Source organism: Peromyscus leucopus, chromosome 20 (assembly GCF_004664715.2).
Source record: "Peromyscus leucopus breed LL Stock chromosome 20, UCI_PerLeu_2.1, whole genome shotgun sequence".
Lineage (NCBI taxonomy): Eukaryota > Metazoa > Chordata > Mammalia > Rodentia > Cricetidae > Peromyscus > Peromyscus leucopus.
The window spans coordinates 28,664,930-28,687,498 of record NC_051080.1 but is presented as its reverse complement, the minus strand read 5'-3'; the positions used below and the strand labels follow the sequence as shown (position 1 = coordinate 28,687,498).

At 40.8% G+C, this 22,569-nt stretch overlaps 1 protein-coding gene across 1 annotated transcript in view; it reads left to right on the top strand.

Moving 5' to 3' along the window:
* Nucleotides 1-22,569, top strand: part of Fam135b (family with sequence similarity 135 member B) — a 215,047-nt gene that overhangs the window by 81,791 nt on the left and 110,687 nt on the right. The window contains 1 exon segment of the mRNA XM_037197518.1: nucleotides 9,862-9,941. Coding sequence (XP_037053413.1) covers nucleotides 9,862-9,941 — 80 coding nt within the window.

The window sequence follows — 22,569 nt, the reverse complement described above, 5'->3', positions numbered from 1 at the left end:
TTCCCAGGGTCTAGAAACTCCAGCATCCCTGGGAAGAAGATCCTTTCATGTTTCAAAGCAATCAATGCAAAGGGGAGCCCTTCTCTCATCCAGTTACTGTCCCTTTCCTCTTCTACTTATTGGATTGACTACACCCCGGTTATCCAAAATAATCTCCAGGCTCCAGTGCCATCTTATTCCCAGCTTGGTTTTCATCTGAAACTTTAATTCTTTTTGACTGACATATTTACAGATTCTGAAGATTAGGATCAGTAAAGAGAAAGGGCACAAGTTACTGATGGGAATTGGTAGAAAATTACCGTTTATAGTATTGTTTCTAAAAGGAGCTCGGCAAATTAGGTTTATTAAACATCAGCATAACATCTGGTTTTGCACCTTATGTGATCTTCACCCCTCTCTTCTTGCTGAATTGATCCTCCTACACCATTGTTTTCCAAGGGATGACTTAAGTGTGCCCTCCTTCACAACATATTTAAATCATACCCTTTAGAAAACATGTCTCTGAGATCATTTGATGGTTTACAGATTAAAAACAATGCTGATCTTAAAAGTTTGCATACATTATTTGCTATATGAACATGGATGGATTTTTTTTATTTCTAGATGTTAATTTTTCTCATACTTAGGACAGAAATAATGGTAAATTTATCAAATACATCCTGAAGAAATCAAAGGTCACCAACTGTGTTATGTATGAATGTGTGGTTTGTGGGCTTATTGTCTGACAGAACCTTCAAATGAAACAAAAGAGAATGGCTAAAAATAAGTTTAAACATTCTGTTTCATCAGGACAGAAACAAACACGCAAACCTAATTAAAACTTACTTTCATCAACCCACACCTACAAAGCACGTGACATTAAAGATGATGGTTGATTCTTTAACAGGAAATGCATCAAGATCAAGTGCTTCTAAGGAACTATAACTCAGAAAGGGGTTTGGAACTATGTTATGAAAGAAGTCCAATTTAGACAATGAATGGCACTGCCGTTAGATGAAGAAAAGATACAACTAAGTTCTTCCTTGAGTAGAGATTCCTCGTTGCCCTTCTCAAGTCCCACAGCTTTGACAAGGGGCCAACTCTTTCCAACAGCTCCATTTTGTCCATACTCAGCACTTGAGATGGTGCCATTTCTCACAAAGGACTAACATATTTGTGGAAATTCAAACAGGGCTGCATACATCCATGTTCTTAGTGCTAGTCAGTCCTAGAAAGGCAGTGCTTAATAAATCTTGAGCTCAGCCTTCTGCTCCAAATACAGTGTGATAGCAGGTTGATGCTTAGCCCGTGATGACTGAGGTGCCATGTGCTCAGAGAAGAGGTCATTAGAATATGGTTATGGTGCTGATAGGATTGACGCCAACTCCCTTGCTGATAGAGTTGCTGAAATGCATGGGTAAAGGCAGCACCGTACATTTGTATTAAGGAGAGGCTGCAATGACTGGCCTCGAGGGAGTGAGCCTGCAAACGTATTCTACTTTGTTGACAGTGCTTTATTGCTAGTGCTGTGGCTGTGGCTGATGCTGCCATGTTTTTGTTATTGATGCTGCTCCTGTCATTGTAACTGATTTATTTAAAAACCAATATCTAACATTTTCAAGATGGTTTATGGAGAAACCAAATGTCCCTACTCTGACAAACAGGAGTGATGTTCCTACATTGTGTTGAAGTTGCGGTGACATCTCACATACCTTGCAGATGTGCCAGCCTTAACTTACCAACATAGCACAACCTAGAATCATTTGAGAAGAAAGTCTTAACAATTATTTAGATCAAGTGGCTTCTGGACTTCTCCATGGAAGGTTTTCTTGGTTGTTAATTAATGTGGGAAAACCCACCCTTGCACTGTTTCATGGGCTGGGTCCTGAATGGAATAAGAATGAAAAAAACAGAAAACAAAAAACCAGCTGTACAAAAGCCTAATCAACCAAGGATGTATGTAGTTTCTTTCAACTCTTTGTGGTGGGTGGGACCAGCTGTTGAGTTCCTGCCCTGGCTTCACCTCAGTGATGGACAGTAACCTGGAATTGGAAGCCTAATAAACTCTTTCTGCCCTGATATTGTTTTTAGTCAGGCTATTTGTTATAGGGACAGAAGGGACACTGGGACAGTGGATGAGTCAAGCATCTTTCCTTGATCATAATTTGTTATTGTTCTGACATTTACATTTTTTGATAGTTGTTCTGGTCTAGGTTCTGCTGTGTGACAAAATACCTGATTCTTGGACATTTTCAAGCAATGAAATTATTTCTTACAGCTTTAGAAGTTATAAACTCCACCATCAAGGAGCCATGTCTACTTAGGTTTTTTTTTTTTTTTTTGAGCTGAGGATCGAACCCAGGGCCTTGTGCATGCTAGGCAAGCACTCTACCATTGAGCTAACTCCCCCAGCCCTAGCAAAACCATTCTTGACTTATCAACTTACAATCCATCAGTCTATAAATAGGTCAGTTCATTCATGACAATTGAGCTATCTTGCCCAAATCACCTCTTTTTATTTTTGTTGCTGTTGGTTTCTTAAGACAGGGTCTCATTGTATAGCTTGGGCTAGCTTCAAAGTTAGCAATCTTCCAGTTGCACCCTTCCCAGTGCTGGGATGTACAGGCACCCACCACCACTTCTGGTTCCCTGATCACCTCTAAAATGTTCCACCCAATCTCAACTCTTCATAGATCACAATCATGATTCCATTTCAACATGACTTAGAATGGTGACATGTAGGTATACTGCTTCTATGATCATTTCTGTCAAAAGTGGAAAAAGAAAAGCTAGCTTCTGAGGACCCAGAGTTTCCTAAAATTGTGTTACCTACCTGGCCTCTGTGGGTCCTGACTTGACTCCAATTAGTGTGGCTTCCTGTGATTTCAAAAACATTCAATCACTATGGTTGTCATAAAAGGGCAGATGCTTTTCTTTCACCCATTTCGTGTGTGTGTGTGTGTGTGTGTGTGTGTGTGTTCTGCATGTGTGTGAATACACGTTTGCATATATATGGGCCCAGATGTGCAGACTTGTTTGCATGTAGAGGGTCAAGATTAATATCAGGAGTCATCCTCAATTGTTTTTCTACCTTATTCATGAGAAGTGGTCTTTTGATCAGCCTGAGTTTACTGATATAGATGGTGGCACTATCTAGCTTGCTCTCAGGAATCCCTTGGCTCAACCTTCTGAGGCTTGAATCATACAGGCAGGCTGTGAGGTCCAGGTACATTTGAGTTGATTTCTGGAGATCTAAACTCTAGTCCTCAAGCTTGCATGGTAAATGATTAACCAGTGGTCCATCTCTCCAGCCCAGAAAAGGGGCTTTTTAAATTATTTTCAATTTTGTAAAACATAACAAAACAATATTAGGACAATTATTTTGTAGTTTTAAGAAATAATACAAAGATGTCCTGTAACTTTTCACCCATCTCTTGTCAACAGTGAAATCCTGCAAAAAAAAAATGTATTTTATATCACAACTAGGAGGTTAACATGGGCAGTCAAACCACAGAATGTTTGAGTTATCACCAGTATCCTTTATTTTATTTTTAATTTTTTAAAATTTTTTTGATCCTGGAGAAGCACACTCATCCGCTCTTTCCTCTCATCTTCTTCCTACCCTGGGCAACAACTGATCTGTATGGCCCCTTCTGTTATTTAGTTATTTTTAAGAAGGGTTTGTCAGTGAAATCAACCTCTTGGAATAGGCTTCTTTGGCTCAGCCTAATTGTCTAGAGATCCATCCAGGTTGTTCTTGGCTTTGATTTCATTTTTGGAAATGTGTTTTTCCATATAGCTCAAGCTCTGGTTGAACTGTCTCTTCCTCTCCTGCTTCCATAACCAGGGAGATAGGATTATATAGTCACATGCACCCACCCTGCTGAGGGAATCAGTACGTACAAACTGCAAAACAATTGTTGGTCATTGAATACTTGGGTTTTTACTCTTCGTGCTTTACACAATGGCTGTTACAATTGAACTTCACACCAACAGCACACAAGGATTTACCTTTCAAATTCTCATTTTACAGCTGGCTACCTGTTGCCTTTTCTGCAATAGACAGCCTGACACGTGAGACACCACCTTACCATGGTCTCAGTTTGCATTTCCACAATAGGTATTTGCTGTGGGATGGTCTGTATGTCAAATTGCTCTGATTGGTCAATAAATAAAACACTGATTGGCCAGTGGCCAGGCAGGAAGTAGGTGGGACAAGGAGAGAGGAGAATTCTGGGAAGCGGAAGGCTGAGGCAGGGAGACACTGCCAGCTGCCGCCATGACCAGCAGCATGTGAAGACACCGGTAAGCCACCAGCCACGTGGCAGGTATAGATTTATGGAAATGGATTAATTAATTTAAGATATAAGAACAGTTAGCAAGAAGCCTGCCACGGCCATACAGTTTGAAGCAATATATAAGTCTCTGTGTTTACTTGGTTGGGTCTGAGCGGCTATGGGACTGGCGGGTGACAGAGATTTGTCCTGACTGTGGGCAAGGCAGGAAAACTCTAGCTACAGGTATTTGAACTTGTTTCTTTGTTTCCTGTGGGAAGATGTTGCTTCATCTCCTTTGCCTATATTTTGTGGATGCTTCTTAAATTTTTACATTTTCATTAAGTAGACACAATAATGGTTTTCATTATGACATCTGTATGCATATGAATCACTGTTCTTTCCCCTCATTTAATTAGAGAGAGTTTTGTTGTTTTGTTATTGCTTTTGAGTTTTATAAGCTCTTTACATATTACGTTTATGGAACAATTAATTACCGGACATAACAGGCATATGATTTTCAATTATTTTCCTCCATGTGAAGGATGCTATGCGTTCTGTTTATTTCTTCTGCTGTGCAGCCACTTCTTTGGTATGATTCCTCTTGTTTGTGTATTATCTGTGCCTTTGATGGCAGAGTAGAAATCAATCATTGCCAATACTAAATTTGTTTTGATTGGGAGGTTTTTTTAGCTTTTAGGTATTGTGTTTAATTCTTTACTACACTTTCAGTTACTTTTGGGAATGATATCAAGTGGGTTTCTGATTTCATTTTTCCCTTCATGGAGATACAGTTGCCCAACATTATCTACTCATAACTTTCTTCTTTTATTCCATGAGTTCTTCGTGTCCTTGTCAAGAATGAGCTGAGCTCACTCTATATTCTTGTTCTTCCCTCTTGAACGAATTCTACTGGTCAATGACTGGTGGATGTCACTACCACTCAGTTCAGATTACCAGAAGTTGAGATGCAAGTTGAAAACAGGAAATCTGCTGCCTGCAGCTCTGCTCTTTCCCAGACCTATTGTAACCCTTTAGTATGTGTGAATGTTTTACAGCTGTTTTACATTTGTTTTTTATCTAAATGAAAAGGGGTATTGAGTTATTTCCTGGGATTGTGTTGAATCTGTGTATTGTTTTGAGTAAGACTGAATGGAAATTTAAGCATATTTCTAGGACTTAGTGCTTTTTCATGAGGTGTCTGCTCCTTTTGGTGAAATGTTGGTTTATATATTTGTTCTATTTCTGATTATTTTTTTCTGTTGAATTTTAATAGTGCTTTATGCTAGCTAATAATTTTTTGTCAGATAATCAAGGTAAGATGCTAGTGTAGCTACTTTCTATAAAGTTACCACAATTAGCAAATACTGAGTTACCCTTCCTAATTGTAATGGTTCCCACGAGCCTCTCCTTACATTTCCTTCAACAGTTCAATACCTAACCTTGGGCCAGGCAGATAGGTTCAGTCAGGAAAATGCTGATGCAGCCCTCTCTGCATATAAATGCCCTTCTTACCCTTACACTATCTAACCTTGCTTCGTGTGTGTCTCTGTGGAGGGGTACCTTGCTTGGCATGTATTCAATTTATTAGCATTAATTCCAACCATTTTCCCCCTTACTCATTCCTGGTTGACTCTCTTACAGTCCATACACTTCCTCTCAGTAATATTACTGGGGACGTGACTTTGGAGCGCTGATCAGCCACGGAGCACCACTCTGGGATGGACAAATTTAATAGTAAAGAAATCAACCCAAAAGCACAATATTGCCAAATGCAAATGTGTTTGCAGTTTCGTTCCCTCAATCTCCATTGCAGTCTGAATGTCAGGTGCTTCTATTGATTGCAGGCAAATTCGTGTCTGTGAATAAGCACAAAGGAGATGTAAGCTTCGAATCTGACGTTAGCTAAATGTTAACAAGTATGTGAGCCTCCAATGATGGAATTCATAAACAATGAATGCAATCTACATGAGATTTGTAAATGTTTTCTCCTTCACCGCAGCTTCCATTGTGATCTTCAACTGCACCTGTCATGGAGGAAAAGTGTTTCATTTTAATGAAATCGGATTCATCCCTATTTGCTTTTATAGGCCATGCTTTGGATTAAGAGTCTAAGAAGTCTTCTTAGTTCTGTATTTAGGACATATTTAAAACCTTTTCTATTTTTTCTTAATGCATTATAGGCTTGTATTACTATTTTAATTGAAATTAGTTTCTTTTTCATACAATATATTATTATTATAATTCCCCATCCTCTACTCCTCTCAATTTCTCCTTACCCCCCACCCTCTTGATCCACTCCTTTTCTCTCTCTCATTAGAAAACAAACAGGCTTCTAAGAGAAAATAATAAAATACGATAGGATAAAACACAACTAAACAAATCAGAATAGGACAAAACAAATAAACAGAAGGAAAAGATCCCAAGAAAAGGCACAAGAAACAGATATAGATTTAGAGCGCAGAGACCCACTAGTTTGCACATTCAGGAATCACATCAAAACACAAAACCAGAACATTGAAAAACATAATAAATATGCAAAACCTGTAGAGTAATAAATCAATAAATTACAAATAAATAAAAGTAAAATTAATACTAAAATGAAAAATTAAATTTAAGATAAAGCCCTGATATGACATCATGAGATAAGGAACCTCTAAAGATGCCACTGAGATGAATTCTTTTTCTGTTGGTCAACTACTGTTGGGCATGCAGTCTACCATTAAGAGTAGTTTGCTTCCCTAATGGTTAGTAAAATGGCTTCTGGGTTAGTGATGGGGCCATGTGTTCACTCCTCCTTTCCACTCTAGGACCCTATCTGGTGCAGACTCATCTTGCAGGCCCTGTACATGCTGCCTCAGTTTCTGTGATTTCCTTTGTGCAATGGTCCTGCATGTAGAGGGCCTTGTTTTCTTGGTATCCTCCATCTCCTCTGATTCTTACACTGTTTCTACCTCCTACTTCTTCTTCAGGCTTCTTTGAGTACTGAGGGAAGGGATTTGATGGCGACACTCCATTTAGGGCTGAGTGTTCCTAGGTCTCTTACTCTATGTATATTGTCCAACTGTGGGTCTCTGTATTTGTTCCCATCTGCTGCATGAGGAACCTTCTCTGATGATGGCTGGCACGGATCTATGAGTGAAGCAGAATGTCACTAGGAGTCATTTTATTGCTATATTTTCTTTGTAGAACAGTAGTATTTAGTTTTCCTCTAGGTCCCTGGGCTATCTAATCTCAGGTTCTTGGTCACCCATACAGTATCAAGTATGAGTTTCATCTTATGGAGTGGGCCTTATAATAAATCACATATTGATTGGTTACTTCTGCAAGCTTTATGCCAACATTGCACTATATGTCTTCGTAGAACATTATAGATAGAAGGGTTTGCATTGGGGTTGGTGTTTACATTTTTCCTTTGGTACTGTGCAGTATACTTTCTAGTATTAAGAACATTAGCCAGTATGGGTGAAGTCTCTAGGTAGGCACCACCTCCATGTTAAATGCGTCATGTAGATCGTGTCTTCATGGGTCTCTATTTTTCAGTTAAGTGCAAGACCAATTTGACAGGTTTTTTTTTTTTAAATGTAAAGTGGGACATTAAATTCAAGGTTTGTTTGTTGGTGATTATTGTTTTCTATGGGTGTTCAATTGTTTCAAGAAAACATGTCGAGAAAATGCTCTTTCCTGTACCGCACAGTCTCTCTCTCTCTCTCTCTCTCTCTCTCTCTCTCTCTCTCTCTCTCTCTCTCTCTCTCTAAAACAATGATGACATGAATTTATGAAGGAGTTGGTGGGATCATATAGGGAGTTTGAAGGGTACTGGTGATACAAATACATTATCTATGCACGAAATTCTCAAAACAAACAAAATAAAACACCTACAAATGTTGCTGGTATATTTATGCCCTTGATACTGTGGGGTGAAAGTGGAATTCTAGGCTCCCTGTAGGGTCTCCACTAAAACCAGGGTCATTATCATCTGCTAAGGATGAAAGTGTGGATCCCAATGGAGATGGAAGTCTGCTCTTAGCTAAGGGTCAAGAAGGAGTTTTGTTACAGCCTGGTAATTGTACCCTGTGCTATGAGTGGTGGTGCTGCTGTTTTTTATGTGTTATTGGCAGGGCAGAACAAATATAGCTGTTCTCTAAAAGGTTTCTGTTTTGCCATGTTCTTCCCTTTTTGTTTTGTGTGTGCCTGCATATGTGTGTGTGCATGTGTTTGTGTGTGTGTGTGTGTGTGTGCATTTGTTATGTGTATGTATGTGTATGTATATGTATATATGTCTCTCTGTGTGTGTATTTGTATATATGTGTTTGAGTGTGTGTGTGTGTGTGTGTCCAGTCATTAGTGTTTCTGGTTTGTTGGCCAAGACACCCACCTAATATTCTGTTTAGGACAAAGGAGGTAAAAGCAGAAGCCAGGAAAGTCACCACCATGTCTTTCCTTCACTCCAAGTACCTGGCCTGTCTGTCTCCTTATCTTTGTCTCCTTGTGCTTAGTGGCTGGTTTTTTTTTCCTTTATTTTATTTTGCTTTTCACCTCATTTAGAGTTCTTTTTTGATATTTTTCTCATTTTATGGATACAAAATAAGCTGACAAAACTATACAAAAGATTCAAAGACAATCAGCTCACACATGTCAGAGAACGTTCATAAATTACATGACAGAGTCAGATTTGGCCAGCTTGAAACTGTCACCCAGACTCCTGTCATGTAGCCAGGGCCTGTGTTCTGAGGACCACATATCCTATGTTCATCATGCACACATCCAAGTAACACCCAAGACCTTCGCCAGAAATGTCTTGTCTTGTGAGTATTCATGATCCCACTGACATAGTGGCACACAAATCCCTAGTTAGGAACACAATGAGACACAGGGCACTGACCTGTTCATGGTCTATTTACTTCATCTCACCTTACCTTATTTACATTGCACTTCACTATGGGTTTGGAATGTGTGGAAGGAGAGGACAGTTATGCCAGAAATGGTCCCCAAGTGCGTACAAATGAAGGAGGCATTAATAGCAATCACCAAAGGTGACACAGGGAGAGGTTACTAAGAGCATGGGAGCCTCTATAGGGCTCCCAAACGTGGACACCATGGAAAAAATACAGTAAGACACATACACTGGGGGAAATGGTTAGCAATATATTTAGAAATGGCAACCCGGCTTCTAGATGCCTCAAGGAAGTGTGAAGAAGAGGGGTAAGTGCCGTATTTTACAAGATAGCAAGTCAGATCATATCTGCATTTTCAGTCTTACACTGTGCTATCTTCCTGGGACAGTTGATTTTTCTAAACTAAAGAAGACATATGTCTTCATAAGACTGTCACATGACCCATCTGTTCCTTTTCTGTATTAACATCACCTCCAACCTTGCTCATTCTCATGTGATCTCAGGTTATGCACCTTCCTGCCTCCCACCATGTCCTGTCTCTTACCCGTTAATTGCTCCAATCAAATGTATTATTTTTTTGCTCACAGATGACTACGCGGTATCCAGGACCTTCAATGGTTTCCTATGGCTCTCCATATTAAGTCTAGATCACTTTAGAAGACACACTAAGAAGTCATATTGTCATGGCTTGGTCTCTGCTCTTTTCTTAGGTATTATCAGATCCGGGTGACTTTGAAAGTGTCCTCAAGGATCCCCCACAGGCTGAGTGCTTCCATCGTCGGGCAGTCAGGTGAGTAGAAAGCGGGACTCCTGCCTCATGAGTAATCCATCATGTGTTCCTGTGCATCATGGTCTAGCAGAACAAAGGCTAGTTCTCACTGTCAACAGTCGGACCAGTGAGTTCAGGAAAGGCAGACACACTATTGGAAGTGGCCCTGTGTGAACATTGTTGTTAAGAAGGGTTGGCTGAATAAAAATCACTCTTAGGAGTGGCTGGTAGTTTGGGGAAACTGTCTGCAGCAGGTTGTTTGAAGTCACATCATGGATGAAATGGATGAGAAGCAGCATCCAGCCAATAGGTAAGGAGAAGCCAGTTGTTATGGCTTCAGGGGACTGAGTAGGTGAGCAGTTGTACTGGCACTTTCTAGTCATAATAGAGGGATCGAATGTCATTACCCATTGTAAAAAAGACTGTCAAGGAAAATCCAGGGCCTAATTTTGATGCTGGCAATCTAAGAAGAAACCCAGGGCTTTGAGGAGCCAGTCTGATAGAACTCAGTGACAGGAAATATGTGTGAGAGACTAAAGAGCAGAAGTACAGGGCGGTTTGGGAACAAATATGGCAGAGCCACACTGTCTAGTGAGTCTTAAAAGAAATGATTCAGCCTTCAGGGCAGAAGAAGAGAAAGGAAAGGGATGAACAGGAAAATAGTCCCTGATAGAAGTAAGAGTGATCCTGATTGTCAGAAACAAGCTGTAGAAGAATGCTGGTCCCAGCCATACTTCATAAAATCCATTTGGAATGGGCAAAAGCATCGTGGGGAGTCAAACACGTGCAGTAGAGATGCTACAAGGGAGAAGTACAGATACAGAGTTAAGGCTCTTGATTATTCCTCTAACTCTAGACCTAGAAAGAGAAAGACTCAGCTGGTCACCGGCCCCTTCCTCAAGTCTGAGCTAAGCAGGTGTTAGTTATCAGTTAAGTCACCATCTCCCTAAGTTATTTCTCTTGTCCAAGCCCCTCTGTTGGGAGTAAATAAGGCATCTGAGGTGATAAAAGAATGATTTATACTCTCTCACAATCTGTACTCTGCCAGTATAGACTCAGTATTATTTCCCTCTTTCCCATCCTGTTCTAGGTTCCTTCCTTCCCTGCCTTTGTCTATGGCATCCACTAAGAAAGCAGGATACTTGGGCTCTGCTTTAGATAAATTGACTGTACAGTCCTAAGTAAATGATCAGCACTTTCTCTTCACTTGAAATGGGCAGATAAAAATTCACCTCTATGGTGTCTTTCTCTTTTTTGTGGAGATCATATATGACAAATATGTCTTATAGAGATGATAAATACGAATGTGTTGTGATGAGAACTGCCATAAAGTAAGGGTCCAAGAGTCTGCCCTGTGAGAGGTTGTAAGTCAACATGATGAGTCAAGGTCTCATTCTTAGAGCCAAAGCAAAACTCTGGGGGAGAGGTGGCAGCGAGAGTAGGCTGATTGATGAGAGCCATCTGCAGGCCAGTGTGTACTTGGACTCTTTCCTCTAAGATTCTCAGCAGCATGAACTCAACTCTTGTCATTGCTACACCTTCTTGGGAGTAGGAAGTCCCAGCTGTGAGGTCCAGAGGCTGCTGGGCATGCAGGAGCTTTTGGGGTCCATAGAGAAAGAACGTATTGAGACGGTGCTGCAAAGACAGAGAAAAACAGCAAGAAATGCAACTTCAGGTTAAAGTCCTTTCCCTTTCTTGTCTAGTTTGACAGAGTTAAGATTGTGATGCAGTGATCATGCCCTAGAGTTTTGCACTCAAATTCTATTTAGAACAGAAATCTAGCACATGCCAGCAGTGACTTATGATCAGACAGTTTCATGGGTGAGAGATATATGCATATTTATTTCTCCTTCAAGGTGAATTATCTAATTATATTCAACTCCTCTGTATATGCCTATGTTGTCTATGAATCCTTCCAAAACTTGGTACTTAAAACAATGGCCTGTTCTGCTTGATTTTTCAAGTGGGCTGAAGTTGCCTAGCCTTGAGATGCATTAGTGTCACTTCAGGCCTCAACTGGGATAGAGCACTCAAGACTTCTTCACTCACAGGGTAGATGGATCCCTCAGCTCATTGCTCGAAGAATAGCTAAGCTTCTGCATCTAGCTGGAGTATCAAACTACTTTACATGGTAGTTCCATTGCCATGAGATAAAGCAAAGAGGTGTAACACAAATCTTAAAAGGTCTTATTAATAAAAACAAAAACAAAAACACTTGAGAGCCAGGTATTGGGGTAAATAATTAAAGACCAGAGAAGCAGAACAAGCCACAGCTAACCTCATCTTGCCAACTTCTCAGTCGATCCTGTTTCCTCAAACTGGAAGCCTCTGAGTCCTCATCCAAATGAATCTCAGCTGAACTGCTGCTACAAGCCTCAAAGCTTAAAAAGCTAAAAAGCCTTTAGTTCCATGCCTTATATACCTTTCTGCTTCCTACCATCATTTCCTGGGATTAAAGGTGTGTGTCTTTCCCAAGCAAGACATGAGATCTCAAGGGCTGGGATTTAAGGTGTGTATCACCATGCCTGGCTGTTTCCAGTGCCTTGAACTCACTGGATCACTGTCTCCAGAATGCTAGGATTAAAGGCGTGTGCTCCCACTGCCTAATCTCTATGTTTAACGTAGTGGCTGTTCTGTTCTCTGATCCTCAGATAAGTTTATTGGGATGCACAATATATCAACCACAAAGAAGATTCTACATTGCTTCCTGACTATGTGTGGAATTGGTACAGGATTGTTCTCCTGTATCTCATTGGTCAAATCTAGGACAAGGCTGTCCATCACCACTTAGAAAAGGAATGCACACCATTCCTTCCTGTAAAGCCCTTCCTTCAAGCCCTGTGTGGAGAGGACACTGACACCATGATTACAGACAATCATCTCAATGTATTTTTTATCACTTGTAGGTATTTGGGCATAGAAAATAATAAATATAAATGTTTTGGAAGCAAAATATGCCAAAATTAAAAAATCCAGGAATGTCAAAGGGGTGGGGTGGCCAACGGCATCTTCAACTTCCATTAATTGACGTGTCTTGTCAATATAGTGTATTTAATTTGTTCTTTTGTTCCAGTTGTCTTTAATGTGGATGTAGACAAAGCTTACTGAGTTTAGTGAGGAAGGGTTCAAGAGGACAGAGTGCCATGTGTACTGAGATGACTATATTCCAGTCCTTCATCCCCGCTTCCAAGTCATGTGAATTCAGAAGTTGATTCAGCAGTTATCTTTCTAGTTTCTCCTTTTTAAGTTGGGGTCACTGGGTGGTACTTTCCTCCCAGGCTTGTGGTATAGATAAAATGAGTTCTCTGAGGAAGATAGTTATAAAGTTTTTCAGCTCCAAGAAAGCTTAGGATAATTGTTCATAGACACAATTGTAGGCTAATGCTAAATCTAAGTAGGCTAAGTGTGGCTATGATGAATCGTGTAGCCGTTTGCCTAACAATATTCTGCTTTGTGGAGAATCTTGGCCATGTCCTTGTGGATATAGGTGTTTGCATCAGATGGCCTCTCAGTCATCTCATGAAATAAAAGTGATGAGAGTCATCCAATAGAGGCAGAGTTTGCTGACCCCTGATGGAGCAAATAACTAAGCAGGAACAGGGCAGCTAGGTGGAGGAAGAGATTCACAGTGGGGCCTGGAAGATTAAGAAACTAATCCAAGATGAGGGTATGGAAGGATGATCAGGCAGAGGCCACAGGATGACCCAATCCCTAGAGCCTAAATGGGGCCTTGATTCTTCATGTCCATGTAGATTAGTTTTATGGTATTATTGAGAACTGGGACAATAGGAGAAAAAGGCAGACCCCCTGGATTTGTGCCATGTGCTAGAGAGAAGTTTTATCTGAAAAGCACAGAAAGATGAAGGGAAGTACCTTTATCACATGAACCCAGTGCTGTTCAAACTCACAGTGTTCTCGGCAATTAAACAATGGGTAGTAATGCTTTCTCTCTCCTCCAAGCATGTTGTTTCTTTACTAAATTTTATACAAACGCACATTTCCATGGTTCATATAGCTTAGATGCAGGTTCTGAAGGTACAGAAAAATGTCACATGGAATTTTGCAAGATAGGTTTCCATGGTTAGATCCTGTATAACAAATTCTAGGTGAATAACCTGTGTGTCCCTGCATTACCTGTCATAATACTTTCTAAAGGGTAATTTGGGGCAATTGTTCTCTGGAGACGTGTGATTTATTCTCATCTTGGTTGGCTGAACATGTCCTTGAGTGGATTGTGACAAGCTCTGAGCTCATGCTGGTTAGGAACAATCCTTCCCATGGGCATTCTAAAAGATCCCAGTGTCAGAGAAAGGACAGGTGCTTGATTAGGTGACAGCTGTAATTGAATTAGATATTCTCACTGGCATGAGTGTAAGGTACAAAGAAGAACACCTATGTGTGAATTCAGGGACACTGGAAAGTGTGGAGTCCTGCTCCAGCCAGGTGCAGGTCCTGAGATGGGGAAGGGGCATCATTGTGCAAAGAAGTCTGACCACCAGATGAGTTTTACACAGTGGCAGCCCCAAATATCTTGAGCCATCTTCGTTTATATTTCAAAAACAAACATGTTTTCCCCACACTCCAGTGCTAACCTCCAACGAAAATAAACATGTTTTTTTTTTTTTTTCCCAACTTTTAAATCAAAACAACTGTTAAACCAGAAACAACAATACTTAGCATTTTGCTAGCTTGGCTAAATACCAAGCCATGCACAACCTGTCCTTACAGAGCTAAAAGGTGATAGACATAGGCACAGATTCTCAAGAACAAGGATATCACCCAAAACTTAACAAAGACGATTTACAGAAATAGGGGATTTGCCATAAGTTGCTTTATATAGATAGCTTGTATTTCTCTGTTTGCTTGTCTTACAAGGGAGTCCTGCATGCCTAAGCCTCTCTATAAAGTGTGAAGTTTGATAAGGCACTCTTTTCCCATCATGCCACACTGTCCTTAAAGTTTTTTTTTTTCCAGAACTGGGAGGCATAGTTAATGTCCCCTATGTTGCTTTCTTGTATGTGCCCATTAACTTTTATTGCCTCCAATCCTGTCAGCACTGAATCAGAAAAGTTCCGAGGGTCTGGAGTAACAGCTGGTGTTTCCAGATAAGAACCTGAGAAGCATCAGTTCCCAAAGAATTTTATTTGAGAAAAAATATTTGAGAAAAAAAATGGGGTTTCTGGGAGTGATTATATCTGTCCCATGTGTGACTAACAAAGTGAAACTAAAAACCACCAAGAGAATCACCATTGCTATGTGTGAGAAGATAGCATGTGGGTCATGCTGTCCCAGCAGTAGTCTTTACTGTCCCAAGGTCCACCTTTCCTTGCCTAGTGAGAGACCATCTCCATGGGTTTTGCCTTGCAGAGACCTTTTGGACAAGCATTCATATGCTGATCTGAAACTAGGTCACAGGACAGTTTGGACCTGGCTTTAGGGTCTCAGTTATCTCCAGTATAGGAGATTAGAGATTACAGGTGGTTGTCTAGGGCATCCCTCAGCTGTTACAAAACATGAAAGGGAATAAAGACTCATCATGCTATATTTCTATTCTACTTTTGATGTAATTAAAACTGTGAAATCATTAGATGAACGGATCTGGCTATTTGAGAGGCAGGTCTTACATACTGTAGTCAGACCCTGGATTCACCCATGTTAAAATCCCACTCACCTAACTCAAAGTCTTCAACCTCCAAGTCAGGTAGCTAAGGATTTGAGAGTTTTTGATGAGGCTACTGTACAATCATTGATACATAATGAAAAAGGGCCAGACAGATTGCAGTCTATTATCAAAGAAGAATCTTGCCACGGGTTTAATGAGAGCTCATGAATGGAGCCAATACAAATGTTCCCACAGAAGGGGTGAATCAACTATGAGACAGTGGGGACTACAATGTGAGTGAAGAGAGGCAAAGGTTGGATGGGGGTATTTGTGATGTGGACATCCCTTATGACAGTTGTATTGCCTTAAGATGTTTGGCCATCCATCTCAGGGCCAGGCTGTGCAGTCTGTCTTATCCTTTCTATGTGCCTTGCCCATAGCTAGCTAGCTAAGCACAATGGCAATGGAATATTCCCTGGAAGGCATGCTTTTTTCTTATGTAATGGAAACAATGGGAAATCTCACCAGTTTACTTGTGACTCTAAATGAATATAAACTTTACTGTTATTATTAGGCAAGACATAACATGCACATATTCATAATTGATTTTAGGTAGCATTTGTATATGTATAAATGCCTATTGCAATAGTCACGATCTCTGGAGGAAAAGAACAATAGAATAAATATGTATTACAAAGGGGGTTTATTAGATTGGCTTGCATGATGCATGTTGGGTAGTTCAACAATGGCTGTCTGTACATTAGAGAGGCTGAAAGCTACTAGAATTTGGTAGCTACCCATCCACCAAGTCGAATGATGCCTCAGCAATTCCAGTATGTACGGTGCTGAAGGCCAAGAAGATTCCAGGCGAGCCGTGGGTCTTGAGTTACTTTGTTAAGCAGAAAAACTGGTATCCTGTATAAGGGGCAGATGGTAACAGCAGGAACAGCCACACAGTAGACGAACTCAGCATCAGGGAGGAAAGGCAGTAGGCAAAAGCAACCTGGCTTTCCTCTCAGAACTCTTTATATCTGGGCTGACACCAAGTTTGATCTTCCCCCTCTCGACTAATCCTTCCAGGAAATGCCTCACAGCCCCAACCAGAGATGCTTTATTTACTTGATCCCAGATCTAATTAAACTGTCAACCAAGATTAAACATCACATCTATACATATTAATTTGCACTATGTGTATGTGTGTGTGTGTATTTGTGCATGTATGTGTGTGTGTGTGTGTGTGTGTGTGTGTGTGTGTATGTGTGTGTGTAGAAAGGGCTGATCACAAATTATCTTTCTTGTTTCTAAAATACTATTTGAATCTACAAGATCAAAAAATATTTGTCTGTGTCCAACAACAAACTGCTCAGATCTTAGAAACAAGGAAACCTGAATAATAAGAACAGGGAATATTAATTGAAATGTGGGTATTAAGGTATTCTAGGAAAGGAACCTAGATATGAGATATTTTAAACATCTAATTATGCTATTTCAAAATATCCTCTCTCTCTCTCTCTCTCTCTCTCTCTCTCTCTCTCTCTCTCTCTCTCTCTCTCTCTCTCTCACTCTTTAGTTCAGGGTCTCAATCAGCATGCCCATGACAATGGAAGGATGGTAAGGACACTTTAACCTTGGGTATTTACCTCTATAAAAGGGTTCTGTTTAATAAATCCTATTGTTTCTTCCTCCTCTTGAGATGATAAAGAAAAACAAAAAGTCATTTCCCTTGGAGACTGATCAATTAGGGCAGACATGGTAGAAGGGTGCCTATCCAAGTGTATTGGGGCTGTGGAAAATGATTAGGTTAAGAACAGGCATCTGTTAGTGTCTGCTCATCAAAGCCATGGGGAAGACAGCAGAGTAAATTGTGGAAATGTATAAAATTCACTGTGATTAGTTTTCCTAATGTTTTGAGAGGTAATTTCCATTTCCACTAAGTGGAAGCACTTAAGAGCTTCACCGTGCAGGGGTGGGGAGAAACATTCATTTCTCAAATGAATCAATCTAATTTCTTTTCATGGTCCATTAAAGTGCACCTAAATATCAAATATGCCTGTTTTCGTGGAGAATGCTAAGCAGGTAAAGCACTCCATCTCTCAGGCTCTGATCCAGCTAGGGTCTGAAGACAGCCAGTTCTGGGCTGACAGAGTGGCTGCCTTCTTAAGCCCTGGTAATTCAGAGAGGCATGACAATCCATTACCATACCATCCACTCATCTCCAGCCAAGTCACACAAGCAGCTTGAGGATGGTAATGGGCTGGGCTTCCTTACCTCTGCCCCTAAGCGTTGTGACAGCCATCTCTGCCAGCTTCCTAGGGACTCAGCTTCCTTTTGGTCAAGTTAGCATCTCACTGTGCTCTTTCATTGAGATGGCATCTCAAAGCTGCGCAGGGTCAGGGCTTGTTTCAGGAGTTTTCAATATATCATATGTCACTCCCTGCTTTGATTGACAGCTGCTCCTGGTGCCATTTTGAACACTTGTCCATTCCCTTCCAGTGTTCCGTTTTGCTTCATTCATATGGACAGAAGTGCTCCCTGTGGTCTCCCATAACCCGGCTGTACAAGAGTGAACATGCCTATAAGCCTGAATGGCTCTCACCTCAGTGTCCTCCACACAATTTGTAAAAGCGGCCTTGGTCCCTCCCACACGCAGCTATTTCTACTTCTGCACCACATCTACCTGACCGTAGCTTGTTTTCTATCACTAGAAGCCATGTCTTCACTTTGGAGGACTGACTACCCACAGGCCACAGAATTTGTTCTGACAACGGATCTTGCCAGGAAATTTGAATTTCATTACCTCGTTTCCCAAGTACAAGTTCTGCCATGGGCTAGTAGCTATTAATGAAGAATCTTGGAGGCTTTGCTCCCCTGCTTCTGAAAAAGAAAGATAGAAATATGACATGAAACACTTGTCAGATGCCTGTAGAATAAATATGCCAGGCTTGCTTCTCCCTCTGCCCACCCAGCTTCCCCCTGCCTCTGTGACCTCACTGAGGACAAACTCTAAATAAATTACTAATGCATGCAATCGTTGTCAACCTCTTTACCAACAGTGTATGGAAATGTCTAGGCCCAGAGGGCTGGGGGTTGCCAGACCATACTCAGCTGACTCAATCCAACCCTGTGCCGTGGCTTTGGTATAGCTCTCTATATGTAAAATCATCATTAGGGAAGAGCCTGAAGAGCCAAAGAGCAATTAAGTTGGTATATGCACTTGATAGATTTCTTGGGAGTCCAAATATTCACATGAATGTTCTAAGATATCGTATCTGTATAGTACCCGCCTACCTCATCAGAGAGGGACAATCTTTATTTCCACCACAGTTGGTGTCCACTCCCTTGAGGTGCCTGCTGTACCTCAAATTTCTAGTTCCTCAATACTGGATTGTTTTGAGGCACTGTTAATAAATACATAATGCAGTGAGGCTTGGACATCTGCTGTGAATGGGAAATAAAGTGATTGATGTTAGAGATGGGGCCCAGGAAGAGACACAGAGGGCCCTAGGGGTTAGCAAAAGGTCCACCTGGGAAATTCCCCTCTTCTGGAATCTGCCTTCTGTGGGGCACATCTGGATCTGATGCTCAGGGTCAGCAGTGAAAACCCCCTCTGTTTGAAAACTGAAGAGTGCTGCTCAATGGGTCTCCAAGACACCAGATACCCCTGCTCTGTCCATGAACTTACTCTTGGAGCCTTTAAATCTCCTAGTGTAAGACTGGATCCTCACCCATGAAGTATCGCCTGTACTTGTATGGAAAAAGTCTGTATATGCTACACCACAGTTAGCAAAGGAACCTACAAAGAAATGGAGGTAATTGGACAGGGTCCTTGGAGCCTGGGTCCAGAGATTTAGCATAACACTTCAGAGACTTGCCTCAGTGACAGGGGAGAACACTCAAGGGTAGAAGCTCTAGAAGCCAGTGCCTGGTCTGTCCAACTGACCTAAGTGACATTGAACTCCTCATTATCCTCCCTGGACCTCATTTTACATCTCCATACCATGTTATCAGTAATGCTTTCTGTAAGTGTGGTAGTACACACAGCATGGATTCCTGAGTCCTCAATTAGTGCTGGCTACTGATGACTTTATTTTACAAGTTTGAATTGGTGAGAATAAAAAAAATAGCTCCAGGGACCAAAGTATTGAACAGATTGGATCTTGTGTTTTTGGAGGGCCTCCTGTGAATCAGGCACTGTGTCTTTGAGCTCTCTCAATCCCCATGTGCCCAACTGTGGATGCCATTGGCAGTGAGAAACATTCCATTTTGGAAGATTCCAATAGGGCATCCCCTGTGATGCTAAAGGGTGGTTAGTGAAAGTGTGTGCCTGTCCAAGGAATCATCTGGGTCTTTATAGACATAAATCTATGCTCAGTGACCAGGCAAGTTACATTACCCTTCCATTTCTATTTCCTCAAAGATCAGGCAATAAGGGCATTCTTGTTTTTTATAGAGTTCCTTTGATTCATTGTCTTACTTATGTGTGCCCCTTAAAAATTAGGAACATATTACTTCAGGAAATCAAATGGAGCCAACTCTCCCCCCACAGAGATGTAACAATGTGAACGGGAAGCACTTTAAAAGAGAGCAGGTTTGCTCTAGAGAGTGCAGTTGGGAGACTAGAGTTCCCACAGTCTGGCTTTCATTTCTTCTGTACATTCCCCCTCCTGTTGATGACCTTCAAAGAAACGACATGGCTTTGTGTCAAAGCTCAGGAATGGAAACTAGCGAAACACACCTCTTGCACTTTCTTGTGGCCACATGACATTCAGAAGTCATTCAGAAGTTCCAAAATTATGTTTTTTTTTTTTTTCTTGGCTCAGCTAACTGGAAGCATCTTAGAAACAGTAGGGAAGGGTATATCTTTGAAGCTCTTGCTTTTACTTGGGATACTCTTATTTAAGAGTATGCATTTGGTTTTCTTTGTGTTTAGTTTTGGTGTAATGCACTCACTTTAGCCTGATAATATATTTTTTGAAGATTTTGCTCATTTTAACCCAAGACACTTATGTTCTTGGGGATATTTTGAAATCTGCATGCCTAAAGCATTCAGCCTATGCAGTCAGCTCCTTTTTGATGTGGTGCTATATTCTTACTGGGCTGCTAGAAGTGGATGAGTTTTCAGCCATTGATTCTTACCTAGTTAGAAGTGAAGAAAGTTTCACAAAGAAACCCCTTTGTTATTAGGGCAGGGAGTGTCAGTTATGTTGGACCTTCATTAAATATATGATTCTTCTCTTGTTTTTCCTCTCCTTCTTATCTTCCTCTTCCTCCCCACTTGTCTCCTTCTTCCTTTCTTTTTTCTTCCTGTCCTCACTTTCCTCTGCTCTCTTCCTTTTCCTGTTCTCCTCCTGTTCTTCCTCCTCACTCCTTCCCATTATTCCTTCCCAATAGCTAATGCATCCATAGTACTTTCTCTGGCCCCAGACACTACATTCTTTGCACTCATCATGCATTGATTAAAAATAGAAATTTTTGTGTGAAATGAATCATTAGGTGATTTTGTCCTTATGGAAACATCCATGCATGGTGTCTTTTCATCTCAGGGCACTGTCATCACATATGGAATCTATCCTTGACTTAAATGTCTTTAGATCATGTGTAAAAGCATATGGGGTTGGTACTATTGCCATTTTCATTGTACAGTGAAAATACTGATAAACTCACAGTAAATTGGGAGTCAGGAGTCTAACCTAGGAGCTCTGGATCCAACCACAGCACAGATATTGCTTCCTGTCTACCCTAGACCAGTTGGGAGCACCTTATCAGGCTCTAGTGTCCTCTGCACCATCTGCTTTTACTCTGCCTATTCCTCTTCAGTGGGTTCACTCCCAGGTCAGCACTTCTGAACTTGGATATCCCTTTACCTGTAACTTGATTCCCTTTCCAACATTTGTTTCATGTTCTACCAGTTAATGCAGATTCAGTTCAAATGTGCCTTCCTCTGACAGGCATTCTTGCATGGAATTCTTTTTTTTTTTTTTTAAATTGACTCCTGCTTACCTGTTGTCACGCAATTTCTTATTCTGCTCTTTCAGACCATTGCAGCTAATTTTAGTATATATCTGTTTATTTACTTGATGTCTGCATTTCCTCTTGAATTTAATAATAATGCTACATTCAGTAATAAATCATGACCATTTTAAATGTGGAAGAAACAGCTTTAGTATTTATATTGTGTAAATATAAACCTTTTCACCATCATAGTTCTGGAAAATGGGATGCTACATCATCAATGAAAAGCTGTGAGATCAAGACTCTTATCATAGGTAAGACAAAAGTTCTTGTACTGCAAATATCAAGTCAAGCTACCAATTAAATCAAAGAGAGCTAGCCCTGCCCAAGGTCACATAAAGAAATCATTTGGCTTTTGTTGATCTGCTTCTGAATAGAGTAATGCTTGGTGATTGTCCATTAGTCATGGGCACAGCATCCAAAGATGTTTTTACTGTGTGCACAAACTTCTTGGCTTTGTGCTTGGTGGGCTATTGAGTCATGCCATCATCCAGGAAATGTCGAGTCTCTCCTGTTACTGATGTCATCAACTTACATAAATGTCCTGGTTTTATTGGTTGATTTGAACCTTATGAGTAGGCTGAAAGATTTTGGCTCTTAAGCTACAGACAAAGGAGAGGGGCTGGGTAGAAGAAATACCCATGTACTCCAACAAGCAGAATATGTCAAGGTAACCTTGTGTTATAGCTATGGGCAAAGCATTCCTCAGAAGATCCACTTATTTACTTTCAGGGATGAGTAGAGTCTGACTCAAAAGCTTAGACAACAAAGGGAACAGACACCATACAATGCAGAGATGTGAAGCATTTGATCTCATTTGAATCACCCATCAGATAGCTGCAGGTGCTAATTGACTTGATGATTTTTGCAAAAGTCTGCAAAAAAGCCTAAGCAACTGCTGTCATAATGCATATGCCAGAATTGTCATCAAGGCTGAGACAATGTTTATAATGTATACCTTAGCTTTGTGACCTCAAAATGGAGATTCTTAAGTCAACTAAAACCAAGTGAGCCCATGGGACTTATTAGTGTTTT